The sequence below is a fragment of the Cyprinodon variegatus genome, unplaced genomic scaffold (genome assembly GCF_000732505.1).
Source record: "Cyprinodon variegatus isolate N-32 unplaced genomic scaffold, C_variegatus-1.0 Scaffold840, whole genome shotgun sequence".
NCBI lineage: Eukaryota > Metazoa > Chordata > Actinopteri > Cyprinodontiformes > Cyprinodontidae > Cyprinodon > Cyprinodon variegatus.
Window position 1 is genome coordinate 41370 of NW_015151293.1, and position 15500 is coordinate 56869.

At 41.2% G+C, this 15500-nt stretch overlaps 1 protein-coding gene across 3 annotated transcripts in view; it reads right to left on the bottom strand.

The window, feature by feature from the left end:
- Window positions 1-15500, bottom strand: part of eprs (glutamyl-prolyl-tRNA synthetase) — a 34229-nt gene that overhangs the window by 4759 nt on the left and 13970 nt on the right. The window contains exons 13-30 of one of the 3 annotated variants that reach the window (XM_015397152.1): window positions 14361-14381; window positions 11220-11330; window positions 10972-11108; window positions 10691-10898; window positions 10501-10613; window positions 10299-10416; window positions 8331-8510; window positions 8071-8250; window positions 7579-7809; window positions 5385-5606; window positions 4658-4879; window positions 3219-3511; window positions 1330-1381; window positions 1032-1241; window positions 701-773; window positions 539-618; window positions 346-447; window positions 111-266 (exon numbers count right to left, since the gene is read on the bottom strand). In XM_015397152.1, the coding sequence (XP_015252638.1) occupies window positions 111-266; window positions 346-447; window positions 539-618; window positions 701-773; window positions 1032-1241; window positions 1330-1381; window positions 3219-3511; window positions 4658-4879; window positions 5385-5606; window positions 7579-7809; window positions 8071-8250; window positions 8331-8510; window positions 10299-10416; window positions 10501-10613; window positions 10691-10898; window positions 10972-11108; window positions 11220-11330; window positions 14361-14381 (2709 nt within the window). The remainder of the gene's footprint in view (window positions 1-110; window positions 267-345; window positions 448-538; window positions 619-700; window positions 774-1031; window positions 1242-1329; window positions 1382-3218; window positions 3512-4657; window positions 4880-5384; window positions 5607-7578; window positions 7810-8070; window positions 8251-8330; window positions 8511-10298; window positions 10417-10500; window positions 10614-10690; window positions 10899-10971; window positions 11109-11219; window positions 11331-14360; window positions 14382-15500) is intronic. The other 2 variants (XM_015397153.1, XM_015397154.1) reach the window with 2 other exon arrangements.

Below are 15500 nucleotides of genomic sequence, written 5' to 3' on the forward strand. Positions count from 1 at the left end.
ACTCCGGCTCGGGATCGGGACACCATTTTTTTCTGTGGGAGTGTGACGGGACAGGAGTGAAAATCCACTCCCGTGTCAGTCTCTACAGGGCAGGCAGGCCAGCGTATTACCTGAATGGCTCGGCCGCTGGCAGAGATAAAGGCCTCCACTGTGGTTGTGTAATCTCCTCCAGCGAACTTCTCCTTCTCAGTCTTCCTCCCCTTCACCACGGGGATAGCCATCAGCTCTTCATACACCCTGGCGTACAAATCCAGGATCTGCAGCACCTACAGGAGAGCCAAAAAGGAAAATGTCAACCAGTCCTCCCATGATGCCGTGGATTAGGAGGGGCGTCCCTTCTGATACCTCCTCCGCTGCCTCCTCCTTCGTGGCAAACGCCGTGTGTCCCTCCTGCCAGAGGAACTCTCTGGTCCTCAGGAAAGGCTGGGGGTGTTTAAATTCCCATCTCTAAAGGGTGACATGGAGAAATGTTAAAATACGAAAGCTCTGTGCACCGATCAGCTTGCACTAATAGGGAAGGTGAGTTTTATTTACTCACCACGACGTTGCACCACTGGTTGAGTTTGATGGGCAGATCTCGGTGAGACTGGACCCATTTAGCGTAAGCCGGATACATCACTGCCATGAAGAAAAATGGAGAAAATCAGCAGCAGCTTCATTAAAACCATGCAGAGCATCAAATGCAGGCGCTGGGACGGACCTGTTTCACTGGTGGGTCGGACAGCGATGGGCTCAGCCAGCTCAGTCTTTCCTGAACGAGTTACCCAGGCAACCTGAAGACATGACACCATTACAAACACATTTCTATATCCGTAATAGGGTTATTTTGCAAAAATATGCACACGATTAAACCACTCTTGGGTTTTATTTTCTTACTAGCGGCTTTCATTCTTTTTTATTCTTATGATTATAACTGCATAAACAGGCCAATTCAATCTATCCAGGTAGAATTAATCTTTGCAGAGTCCCGCTCTGCATCATTTTAAGTAATTCAACTAGTTATACTTCTGATTGTCTTTTTTCAGGATTACCTCAGGAGCAAAATCTTCAATGTGAGACTTTTCCTTCTCCAAGGCAGCTTGTGAAACAAACATAGGGAAGTAGCAGTTCTCCACACCCAGTTTTTTTATCTCCCTGTCAAAGAAGTCTTTAATTGCCTCCCATATGGAGTAGGACCAGGGCCGCAGCACATAGCAGCCGCTCACGTCATAATACTCAATCATCTCTGCTTTCGTGATGACCTGGAATATAAACGTGTATATCATTAGGAGTTTGGGGGAGAGTTTTATTCCAAGAGATTGAAATTAACATGGAGAACAGGAAACTCACCTGAGAGTACCAGTCAGCAAGATTCTCCTCTTTCTTTGCCTCCAAACCCAACCTGAGAGGGGAAAACAAACGTTTAGTCCTTGAATGCAGCATTAAAGCACCCAGAGATTGAGTTTTAATCATTAGGGCATTCTCTGTTAAAAATGCTGCATATTTGTGAGATAAAAGACTTAAAATCATTGGCTTAAACACACAAACACATTCACAGGTACTTTACTTCATGCAATCCATGATGCAGAAAAACAATGCAACTCAATACAAGTTAGATGTTCGCAGCAAACTCACAAAACAAAACACCAATTTCAGGCGTTTTCTGTTTTGAGGAACAAAATTTTTCCTACTTTTCACATCTTAAACAGTCACATTTTTTAAAGGTTTATTTACTGACCTGGTTTTCTGATCAACATTACAAAGAAGGGAATCTTTCTTAACTGGAAAAACTATCTAGAAATAAGTAAAAATTTCTTGAATTAAGTGCATTTACCCTTAATTTGAGAAGGTAAATGAAATAGTTTGCCAATGGAATGAGTAATTTTACTCTTAAAATAAGATAATTAGATCATATGCACTTAGAATAACACAATTGCATTGTCTTATTTCAAGTGTAAGTTTTCTTGTTCCATTGGAGAAATGTATCTTTTACCTCCTCAATCCAAAAACAAATGTATATATTTTAAGAAAAAATTACTTATCTAGATTTAAAAAAAAAAATTCCAGTGAGGCAGAGGCTGGTATGAGAATATGTAATATAACCGACAGTAAGACTACATACCTCCTGTTAATATAACAAAAACATATGTATTTTAAAGCTTTTTAGATGTCGTTTCTTTGCAGAAATATCCCATTTTGCTGCTCACATTCTTATAAAACAACCCCAGCCATCAGCTTAGTAGCAGAGCTGGCAGCCATTTTCTTAAGAACAAATCACTCATATTTTGCTAACTATGCTTCCTGTTAAAATGACTTTAAACAGCAGAAATGATAAAAACTTTTCTGTGGTTTGGAAACGCTAAGCTAAGAGTTAAGGTTCTGTTGGGATCACTCTTTATTGCAAGTGAAGCTAACCTCGTTGATTACCAACAATGGTTGATAATCATTCAAAATGGGAACTCCCTAATCGTTTTGCCATCAAAGAGTGTCCTGCTTCTATTATAAGCAAAGACTAAAAATGCTCTCTGGCAGCTTGATTGCTGATGATCATAATTTGTTTTGAAGAAAGCTGGGCTGCTGCAGGTTAGAGAAACTAAATCAATCCGGTGCATCTCGACCGAAAGAACACAGAATTAGTAGTGCAGTAAGACAACAAAGCCTGTAATCTGGAGGATAAAAAGCAGACCACAAGCTACGACGATGCAGATTAGAACCAGAAGGGTTCTGACTCACCGATCCGACAACAGAAAATCCCTCCTCAGTCACTGAATCACAGCAGCCTGTTGTTCTCCTTAAGAGATTCGTATCCTGTGTCCTTTTTTAATGAATGCCAGCACTGCTCTACAGCAATGCACTAAACTATGGAGGACTCAATTCACACCGACCACTGACAAGGTGACTAAACATTCAGACTTTTTATTGGCCAAGTCCTTCCAACTCTGAAGCCAAATTAATACAGAAGATCAAGTAGCTTTAGACAATCAGTTTACAGCAGAACATCTGGAGCATAATGAACCACACAGCTCTACACCTTTCACTAGGGTCAGACATTTAAGTTTGTTTTGTTTAAATGTTGATGTAACACCTGTAGATATGAAAAGTAAACATTTTGTTCCTCATTTTCCTGTAAATTACATGTTTTATTAATAATATGCTAAATTCAAATTCCAGTTTTGCAGTCCAGGTTTCTCTTAATTGTGTTTTAGAGCTTCTCTCTCCTTTGGTCATCCTTTTCTCACCGTGTCTGTTTCTTAGGGCCTTGTCCCTCTCCTGCACCTCCTGCTCCAGCTGATGACTCCTTTCCTTGACCTCCTGATGACTCCTTTCCTTTACCTCCCTTGTCTCCTTTCCCTTTCTTCCCTCCTCCTCCTCCTCCTCCCTGTTTCTCGGACTTGTTCTCCCTCTCCTTACGGTTCTTGTCTTCCCCCCCAGAGGCTCCAGCAGCAGCAGCTGGTTTGTAGTCCTCTCCAGTCAGGGACTTGTACTTGTTCTTCAGGTCCAGCAGAGTCTTTACAGCTTCATCCACCTGTTCCTGAAACAGCGTTACACAGGGATTAAATAAAAAATAAAAAAATAAAAAAAATACTGAGCCTGAACAGGCAAGAAACTCATATTTAACTTTTTTTTTTATTTTTTTTTTTTTTTATACCTTACAGGCTAGACAATAGCAAATAACAGCAAATAACAGAAATAGAAAAGTTTTACTCCACCTATTCCTATTAAACCCTCATTCACTGAAAAATAATAACACCCCTGCGTTATAGATTCTGCAAGGCTTTGCATCAAAAATACTGCACAAAATCAGTGCAATGAGTGCAATGCAATACCTCGGCTCCAGACGTCCCCGCCCCCTCCACAGACGCTCTGCTGCACCTCCCCAAAATTGTAGCTGACCACAGACAGTACCGCAGACAGAAGGCCGGCTTGTTTTGTTTTTATGACCGAAATTGTGGAAAACGACTCGTGAAGTTTGACCCTCTAGAAGAGCGAGGTGCGCGAGAATGCTGGGACCCTTTTTCCACCTGGATCTCCGCTCTTTTTGGCCCTCATGTCCCTCCCTCGCCGGACTAAACTTGCCCCCACCTTCTCATCGCCTCCGCCGTATCTAGACCCACAGCGTGTAGCACAGACCACGTCTCAATACTGAGCATAAATCAAATGTCTGTGTCAAGCTCACTGTGACACACTGCTGAAAGAGTATAACCAGGAAGCGAGGTAGGAGGGCACAATAGGTTTAGCGCTACCGCAGCACGGGAGGGAGAATTACGCCCAGGAGCAAATGGATAAAAATAGACCGGAGGAAAAAAACAAAAACATGAATCCATACTCTTGCGGAGTGTCGATGCATCGGATCGTCAGTTGTTGGATCGATGCATCGATACAAAACTATTATTTACAACCCTAATATATATAAATAAAATGTTTCAGACCGCTCCTTTGCTACCATTGGCTGACAAACGCAAGAGGGATTTCGATTGACTTTTTAAAATTTATTTATCTTCAATTTATTTTCAAGTAAATTTTTTTTACGTAATCGATACGAGACGGAAATCCGGCCTAGGGTCAGAGTGCTTTAATTCCTGGTTACATTCCTACCCTGGAGCTGGTTTGATCAGATTGAACCCTTTAGCTGTTCATTTCCCATCTGGGATGTAAAATAATGCAATCGTATTTTTACCTTAGCGGCCTTCTCTGTCTTCAGTTTCCTAACCAACTCTCCCTGCTGGGCCACCTGTGAGTGGAGCTCCTGAGCTTGCGGTGAATTGCTGGGTTGGGCGGAGGCATTGCTGGCTTTAGTCTGAGCTGGGTTAGCTGAGCCTGGCTTGTAGTCCTGTCCAGTCTGCTGCTTGTACTCTGCCTTCAGAGCCAGGAGCTGTTTCACAGCCCCGTCAATCTGGTCCTGAGCAAAGGTCAGAAAACATTTAATGACATCAACGTCACAATAGATAAAAAGTAAAAGAGAAAAAAAAATACATAAGATAAAAGAAAGATTTCTTGGGGCATATATTCACCTTGCAACAAGACAAGAACAATAAATATGTAGCGTGGAGCAAAAGGGGATTAGTTCAGATCAAAGCATATTTATGTATTAGAATGGCCTAGTCAAAGTCTTTGCTTTTATTCAGTTTGACTTAAAACCTTCAATAAGCAGACACTGAATATCCTTATCTTAAATCAAAGTATTGAATGAAGTATAATTAAGCCAAAAACACACCAGACTTGTTCTATATCTATGACTCAACATTTTCTAACCCACTGTTGCCTCCCTTTGACCTTTTAAGTAGACCTGACATCCTGTTGGTCAGTCATATAAAACCTCCACTGATATATGTGGTTTTGATGTCACAAACAGCTAGGAATAAATCACTATGTAATGGTGAAGATGTGCGAAATGTAAAACTTACTTTAGGGGCCTTTTCAGCCTTCAGCTTCCTGACCATCTCTCCCTGCTCTGCTACCTTCTCATACAGGCCGGAGGCAGCAGGGGCAGCCGGGTTGGTGCTACTCTGGGTTGGGGCGGTGGTCTTCTGAGCGGGGGCTGCTCCCGGCTTGTAGTCCTGCCCTGTGGCCTGTTTGTACTCTTCTTTCAGAGTGAGCAGCTGTTTAACAGCTGCATCAATCTTGTCCTGCAGAAACACCGAGAAGCAAACCCACATATTTATCGCCTCCGTCTGACCATTAATGCAAATGGAAAACTCAAAAACTTTACCTGCATAAATCTTACTTTCAGCAATACTGATCACATGATCATTGTTTCACTTATTTTAGCACCAAATCAAAACTGATTAGTTGATTTGGCATTTTACCAAAGAAACAACTTAGCCCGTTTATATTTACAAAATCAAAAGCATTTATTTATAGTTTGGTATCATCTCCTTTATCGGAGTGAAACGTATTAATCCCATTTGTAAATGGGTTTTCCATAGAAAGAAACCCAGCAGGCTGTATCCGTTTAGTTACCATCACCCCATGTAGCTCCAGTTTTTAACCTCACAGCAATCCCTCATAATGAGCAAAAATCTGTTTATTCCATGTGCGTTATTTAATATGACTACAGTACTTTGACAGGTAGCGGGGTAAAGTCGGTTTCCTGCAGATGCAACCGATTAAAGGAATGAAACTTCCAGTCCTAGTAACTGGTCATGTGGGTTCTTATTAAGATTATTATTCTTATCGATACTCCAATACTGAAAGTCTTGATACCTAAAAAAACTGTATTTGGATACAATGCTAATTTGGCCTGGTATGAATACTAAGTGCTTGCATCTTTTTGCTAGTGTTAATTTAAGACTTAGGGATTATTTGCACAATAAAAGAATATCCTAGACTACCTTAAAAACTGCCAAATGTGATCATATTGTGGCCATTTATTTTGCATTTGTCTGCCACACATACCTAGCATCTGTGATGTGTTGAGAAAGCATGGGCCACGTCCAGATTTTCATGTTAATAAAAAATTTTTTGATGCCTTTACAGAATCCTCACCTGCATTTTTTTATGAGCATAGGGGGGTGTGATTCCTTTCTTTTTTTAAGCGTGCTCTCATCTCTCATCTCATCTCATCACTAAGACTAAGAAAGTAGAGCACATCACCCCAGTTCTAAAGTCCTTACACTGGCTCCCTGTATCTCTGAGAATAGACTTTAAAATACTTCTGTTAGTCTATAAATCTCTGAATGGCTTAGCACCTAAATACATCACAGACTTGCTATCAGTGTATCAACCCTCCAGACCACTCAGGTCTTCTGGCTCCAGCCTGCTCTGCATACCTAGAACCAGAACTAAACATGGAGAAGCAGCATTTAGTTCCTATGCTCCACTTATCTGGAACAAACTTCCAGAAAACTGTAAAAGTGCGGAAAGCCTGAGTTCCTTTAAATCAAGACTAAAAACACATTTGTTTAGGATTGCCTTCGACTGTTCTAGTTAAACAGTTCAACTGAAACATCATTAGTTCAACATTTTTATTTTTTTTTAGTCCAACTGTTTTTAATATTCTTTTTTGTTTCTGCATTTTTTTTTTTCCTACTTGCTTTGATTCTGTTTTATCTTCCTGTATTTTAATCATGTAAAGCACTTTGCATTGTCTTTGTACTGAATTGTGCTATACAAATAAATTTGCCTTGCCTTGCCTCATCTGTCGGGGGCTGCAGCATGTTCACAAGCCTCGGTGAGCCGATGAACGCCTTAAAGTCGCAGGGTTCATGTATTTAAAAACAGTTTCTGCAGCCGTTACTCTTTAAAAATCAGGGCAAAATTTCATTGTAATTCTAAAAGTTTCAGGATAACCAGAATCTGTGCAGAAACACTATGGAGAGGAATACCAAATGTCAGTCAAAGGGCAGATACGCCCATAAAAAAAATGTTTTTTTTGCTTAATTTTTTAGCAAAAGGCCCATTATGCTGAATTTCCCAGCAGAGAACCCTGCTTTGATTAATTGTCCCAATGGTATCGAAAATGGGATCAAGTATTGAACGTTTTTCTGCCTATTGATAGAATTTTAATCTGCAGTACCTCACTGCAGCGCGCTTTATCCTTCCCTAGCAATGAGCACCAAGATCTTTTTATTCAGAATTCAGTTTGTTCCATCTGGATACCTTGGGGGCTTTTTCAGACTTCAGTTTCCTGACAACTTCACCCTGAAGTGCGACACGCTCATACAGCCCAGTGGAAGAAGAGGAGGAAGAGGAAGAAGAGGAAGAAGAGGTCCCAGTGGTCGCAGCAGAGGAAGTGGGTGTTCCCATCCCCGGTTTGTAATCCTGACCAGTGAGCTTTTTAAACTCAGCCTTGAGAGCGAGGAGCTGCTTCACCGCAGCGTCAATCTGGTCCTGGTACCAGTGACAACATATTTTAGAACCACAGCTGCTTATGATTAAACTTCACTCTCATGCAAACGCAACAGAAAGACGAACGGCGGCTCGACAAGTCAGGAGGGGCGAGCAGATGACTGACAAAACTGAAGATGACTGGACATGCGATGAGGACATGAAGGCAGCAGGACAAATCCGACTCGGTGATTTGGGATGAAAGCAAAACCAGATGTAGAAACAAACAGATATGAGCATTAGGTAGAACAAGATGTCCTGTACCTTCGGTGCCTTCTCTGCTTTCAGTTGCCTCACCAGCTCCCCCTGCTGGGCAACACGGGTGTACGGACAAGAGGATGGCTCTGATGCCGGAGCCGTGGAGGTAGATGCTGTATCTGGTGCAGAGGTGGGTGGACTCATGCCTGGTTTGTAGTCTACACCTGTCTGCTGTTTAAACTGGGCCTGAAACAGCATTGTTTACAAGGTGATATTTCTGAAAACTTCCACACCTCCCTTGGTTATTTCTGGCAATGCTGGAATACCTTCAGAGAGAGGAGCTGCTGAACGGCCTTATCCACTTCCTCCTTGGGGGCCTTAGCCGCCTTAAGGTTACGAACAGCTTCACCTTGTGCTACAATACTGGAGAAGAGGTCAGCTGCTGAGGCGGGGGTTGATGCAGGAGCAGAAGCAGAGGTCGAAGGAGCCTTGGTTGCCTTAGCCACCTAACAAAAGGAAAAAGCGGGAAATGAATTATTACAGGGCATCTTTTTCCTTTTTTAAGTGGCTTTTTCTGGTTTCCTCATGTTTAAAGCGTCGCACAGATTTACCACTGAAACACACATGTGAAACTGTGCAAACACACAGATCTCAGCACATTTCCTCTCTACATCCAAACAACCTGAAGTTCGGCACCAATGAGGAAATACCAGAAATCCTCCCATAAAACATATTTCATATGTTACAAAAAAAAAAACAAATCCACATTAATTTCAAAATCTGATTCTTACACAATACTTTCTTCAATCAGGCAGTATTATATAATTCAACAAAGCGCGGGAAAAAGGGCGAGGCATCCAGATAAACTCAGACTGGCATCACAGATTAGGACTACAATCATTGTTTAACCAAGATTTCCATCTTCAGGAACATCTGTAAAAAAAATAATAAAATAAAAACGACGTATGAGGAGCAATTGCCAAAGCAAATCCTCATTACTCCCAGTCTGAAGGAATCTGAATGAGAGTAATACTACCAGGGGTATGAATAATTTGTGGCTAATCTGCAAGTAAAGCAAACAGGAAACACCATATATATATTCACTGAACATGCATCTCAACCAGAAAGATAAAAACACACTGATTAGTGATGCAGTTTAATGGACCAACAAGCCACCAGTCATTTCATCTCTGTTGGACCATCAGCGAGTGGAAATGAGCCTGCACCTTACCATTCAATCATTTCATTACATACAGCTTTACACAGCTTTACATTATCAGTTCATCACTGCTAGATCTGAACTCTTTCATGGAAAAACTAAGACCGTTTCTCAGTTCAGAAGAACGCTGGTACGGACTTGTGTCCTCGCCAAGTATGTTCTTGAGAAAAACACAAAAGTATGGACTTGGTGAGAATGGGAGCTCACAGCATAAATATGGGTCAACTGGAACAGAAGCGTACTGATGACATCACCACATGCTCAGCTCGTCTGGAGATGCATTTCACCTCCTGTTATTAATAGTCTCTAGATAATAATAAATTCTGACTTTTTTCCCTTTAGTGGGGGAATAATAATTAACATGGTCAGATAAACACAAATCAAATGAAAAATTTGCCAAATAAAACTAAAAAAATCGGCATCATAGCCAGCAGTCCTTCAACCACAGCTATGCAGAGAGAGGGCTGCTAGAGACGGGCTAACGTTAGCCCTGGCTGCTGTTAGCCTTTTTGCCGTGGTCCTCTCAACTTCGGAAATTTTGTTTTTAAATTACGCATTAAATCAGTAAATTGGCCATATTGTGATGCATAAAAGTATAATGTTCTCGCTTCAAATGATCTTAAAATGTACTTTTATTGAACGGCAACAGAAAAAAGAACTTTTAACTTCATGCTCTGGGCTCTGTTAGTGCTCCATTGGAAGCTGCTGCTGCTGACGCAGTGCATGCTGGGATAGCTGTCAATCTCAAGAACGGACAAGTCTGCTCTGGATGCATGCTGGGTAAAGAGGGAGGGGAGAGAACAACATCTGAGGACTTTGTCCGTTCTCTGTCAACTGTTCTTGTGAATCGAACAGTACTAGGGCTGAGGCTGATGATGTTTGACGAGTACACGAGCACATGAGTACACACAAGTGCACATATTGAGAAACGGCAAAAAACATTCATTGTAGTGATTATAAAGGCTTTTAAAAAAGGCCGTATTCATCCCTGGAGGAAGGATTGAACTTGATTTAGAATAATTATATCAAAGCAATCTACAGCCACAGTAACATGATCTCCCCCTGAAACACTCACTGTGTTGCTGGAGGCTTGGCTCTTGCTTTTGTCCTTTGAACCAGCAGTCGGCATCTCCTTGGTGTGCCCATCAGGAATGTAGATGAGGACAACCGGGCTTTCTTTGCAGCTGTTGGGACTGCACAAGCAGACAAACTTAGAACCAAACAGTTGGTGGTTACGGCGGCAAAGTGTCACCATAACAAACACCCCTTCTTTTTACCTGACTGGCTCATAGGGCTGGTCACAGATGTAGAAGCCCCGCCTCTGAAGCTGGATGATGTCTCCTTTCTTCAGGCTCTTCAGACATGGATCGCCGAGCATCTTCTCCTCCAGCTGAGAGTCAGAGAATCAAAGGAGATTTCACAAACATAAACAGAATCCACGCGATGCACACAGAGCACCACACCCACCTTGCTGTTTTTATTGATGTAATCTTTGAAATCATCATCTTTAGTGATGACAGCTTTAGTGATGAGGGGCTGGTAATTGGTGCAGATGGTGGGCAGCAGGGGGGCGCTGTTGGTATCAGCCAGCCACGTGATCTTGGTTGTCTTCTTGTAGTCCTTGTTGTCCAGGTTCAGGCGAGCCTCCATGGACACCACCTTACCGTCAGCCCCTCTGAATGATGGGAAAAGGCGGTTAGGAGGGAAGAAGATGCAGCTTTCATGCACCACTAACCACCTGAACATACTTGTTGATTTTAGAGATGATAAGGTTGCCCCAGTTGATGAAAGTGACCATCTCTCCTTCGGTAAAAGTCTCTGCGTCGGCTCCTTCGACCAGAACTCGAGGTCCGTACCAAACCTCCTTCATCCCCACCTCTGCGTTCTGGAGATAGAAATAATATGGAGCTCTGTGATGTTTTCTGGATTTGGCTACTTAATATCAAGTACTGAGCAGAGAAAAAGCATTAGGATGCAGAAAAATAATCCTGCTGACCTTTGGGTGCTTCGCCACCTCCTTCATCTCCTCTGTTGCCTCCAGGACTGAAACCGGAACCACATAGGAGCTGGACAGAGCCGTATATCTGGGAGCTATGGGATCAATGACCTAACAAACCAACACACAGAGAGCATATATAAATATACATGGGTCAGTAAGAGCAGTCTGATCGCATCAACATTGAAATATATCAATACGGAAAGAATTAAAGGCACAAATGGTGGAACTTAAAAAAGCTTCTTTGAAAGGAAACCACAAAGAAAAACCTGCTCAGCTCAGAGGGCGACGGATGGAGAGTGTATGCAACTAAATGAAAGAAAAAGATGGGGGAATAATGAAGCTTTAAGGTCAGAAAATGATGCATTAATTAATTTCCTTATTTTAACCAGCCAGGTTAACGTTAACATCCTAACAATTAGCCAGAGATGCTAAAGAGTTAAAAAAAATCTAGCTGTTGAAAAGTGGCACACCGTACACACCATGTTCACAATAAGCTCCACTGATCCACTTCGACCACAGAATTTAAAACACAATCTTAAAGTGGAAGCAACCACATAGTAAAAGAAGCTGAAGCTATATTTGTTTGGTATCATTTAACCCGCTAAAACCAATTAAAGCTAGCTTCTAGTCAAGAAACACAAAAAATTTTTGTTGTTTTTTTGCAGTTAAAGGTGTGATAAACAGGTTATGCTAATACTTTCAAATAAAGAAAATAAAAATGTCCCAGTTGATGTTTTAACTGCACTAAGAAATTTGTATTAGCATGAGGGGTGGAACGGTTCACAAAATCCACGGTTCGGTTCACGGTTTCGTGGTCACCGTTTTCGGTTCGGTATATGTTGATTGTAAGCCTGACATGTTGGTCGTGTTGCTGTTAGCATAAACAAAACGTGTTGCACAATGTTGCACTTTTATCCACAACTTTCTTTCCGCCGTCATCGTAGGTCACTCTAAATGCAAAGCGGTCCCATACAGCAGACCTATAAAGTGCTGCTGGCGCGTCTTCCAACTCCTGTTCTTTCCCACTCGCCATACCCACACAATTCTCCACAACAACTGATTTTTTTCTGCTACACCCGGCTACACTGCTTCACTTCTTCTTCTTCTTGTTTACTACTGGTGGTTGGCTTTGGTCGCAGTACCGCCACCTTCTGCTCTGGAGTGTTCACGCTTCGCCTATGAGAAAAAGGAGCAGCGCATGAACCGAACACAACACACGCGAACCGAAACGAACGGTTCGGACGGTTTTCATAAACCGTTCCATCCCTAATTAGCATGTAGCATGATATGTATTGCTAACTGTAAGCTCCAGCTGTAAAGTTTATTCCCCATCCTGTCCTCTTAACGCAAAGCTTCACTCAGCCCTCCTTGTATCGGCTGAGGACATGTTCCTTGTTCTATCACAAAAAAAAAAAAAATCATAACCTTTTACACTAGAGAGGTTTGTCATGAACTCCACCTATTGGCTGTGTGATACGTTTACTGCTTAAGGGTAGATTATACTTCTGCATCTGCACACATCAAATGTCGCTTGGGTCTGGTCTTGACACAGTTTTGCTGGTCTGCAAAACTGGAATTTCTAGGGACGCACAGCAGTTTCCTGCCAAGGAAGCAAGGGGGAGCCTATTGGAGAACTCGTGAGAACTGCGCCAGATGGTCACGAGAACCTCGACGGCAGGAGTTTTTATCTTCCACAACAAAAATGGCGCATCTGCAAGATATCACGTTCACGGAGATCGATATAGAGTTGCTAGACATCGAAGAGGAACAGGTTCCGTTAATGGAGTTGGCAAAAAGACAAAGGAGGAAACGTAGGTTGTCCATTGTAGTTTTTAAAAATGGCGCGCCCCGGCATCGAATCGAGAAGTATGACCACACAGAGAGCGGGAAAGGCGTACCAAGGACCAATCACAGCTGCTTTTAGTCTGCGCACTTCCGCTTGAGGTCTGTGCGGGTTTGTGACCGTCCGACGAGTAGTCAGGATTTTTTTCAGGTGGGCGACGACGGTTGCAGAACCTCTGGGGGCGTTGGTCGTGCACAGAGACAGATTTGATCGTTGCAGGGGCTATGCCTCAGAGGCATAAATTGGCCTTTAGAAAAACACCAGACTTTTCTTCCACAGGATTTAGGTTGAAAATAAAATCAATTCAGGTCAGAAGCTTAATTAAACTAAAAAGGTCATTTATGGATGTTACCACTACAGGATCCATCAAGGTTATTTCGCAATTTCCAAACTTACTTCCTCCTTCCTAGATTACAAAAAGGACTGCAACTAAAGATTATTTTGCAAATCAGTTAATCCGTAGATTATTTTTCTGATTAATCGATTAATAGCCAAAGGGTCCTTAAAGAAAATTTTTTATTAAATTAAACCAGGTGAAACTAAAACTTTTCCACCTGAGCTTTGGGTAGATCAGATTGACAGATGAAAAAGTTATTCTCTTTGTCTTAAATGCAAAATTATATATATATATATGTATATATATATATTATTTTTTTTTTTACCCTTTTGATATAGTTTCTGCTCTAGTGGGTCACTGTCAGCTAAAAACAGGTTTTACAATCTCTACACTCCAGTTAATCTATTACTAAATTAGCTGACGATTATTTCTATAACTGATAAATCACGATTAATCTGATTAATACTTTCAGGGCTGATTACAATAAAGTTTCATGATATATTTAGTCATTTCATTTGGTTCTTTTTAACAGAGCATATATAATTATATAATTCTTTCTTATATATCTCATTACAACAGCTGAAAAATAAACAGGATCTTAAAACTTGGTCAAATTTGTATTGCTGCATTTAGAACATGTAATAAAAAATAAATAGAATAAAAGAACAGTTTTCAAAAAGCTGCAAACAAAAGGTGAAATATGACTTAATGGATAGGGAGATCTGCAAATGGATGACTGAATTGGGAATCCATTAGTTTAACTGGGACTGTTAAAATGTCTTGAAATGTCTGTTAATAATGTCTGGGAGATGCTCAAAATATAAATATTTTACTTTGCTCCCTAAGCTTGTGCTTGGCTGGTAAAATACTGCAGGTAGCCAGTGGACCTTTGGATAAGAGCGCATGACAAAAACAGGATGAGGAAGAGGAGGAAGAGGAGGACGTAGTGGAGGAGTACCTTCAGACAGCTAACAGGCAGCTTGGAAACAGAAGAGTGAGATGTTTGTTCAATGTCAGGTACAAAGAGGGAGGAAGAGAGAAAGGAAAGAGGTAGACACGTTTACACATAATGGACTGTTTTTCTGTTTCTTTTTTTCTAAACTTTGAGCCTTTTACTCCTCTTCAAACATATTTAAAAAGAAAAACACACTATGATGTTGATGAAGCCTCTTGGTTTACCTCAGCGATATGACAGCAACAGGCCAAAATAAAAGATTTTCAAAACATGGCCAGAGCTTATGGTAGAAATCAGGAGAAAGCAGCTGAGATGAAGAGAGAAATAATATTAACTGAGCAACAGAAACATTAAAGATGCCTGAGACAGATGCACCACAGGCCAAACCCCAAAACACTGAACAGGAGAAGCAGACAGTCACTTCCAGCAATGCCAAATGATATCAGTAATATTAATACATCATGCTATTGCTGCAGTGATAATATCCCCCAAATTACCACCTTCCTCTAACGGATCTTCCTCTGCAATAACAACACTGTAAAGGATAATTAGGATACCGTGAAGCACCGGTTCCAGCAGCAATGTTTTCCAAAAGGACATTTACATACTGCAGACAAACACTATATGGGTGTGCTTAGATGTAGCAGTGGTTAGTGCACACCAACCATGTATGGAGGCCTTAGTTCTCGACACATATGACCCGGGTACGAATCTTGCCTGTGGTCCTTTCCCGCATGTTTCTTCCTCTCTCTCATACCCCCTTTCCTTTTAGCCTACTCTCTATGAAAAAACTGAGCCACTAGTGCTGTAAAAACTCAAAAACAAAAAAACAAAACTGCATTTCTATTTAAAGTCGTAGGGAAATCATATTTAAATGTCAAAATTTCTGGGTTAAATAATAATATAAATGTACTCTTTATCAGACCATATTGTTCCAAAAGTTAGAAAATAATAAAAAAAAATCCTGCCTTAAAATCTATGTTTTTTTTTTCGTTATCTTATGCAGGCCAGTTAGTTATACATCAGCCTGAACACCTAAATTCGGCCAATCATATATCAACGGTCATCTGTCAATCAATTTTTTGGTAACATCTAATATACGCAACGGTTAAAAGAGAATAATTTCCTTTCCCATTGAGTTCC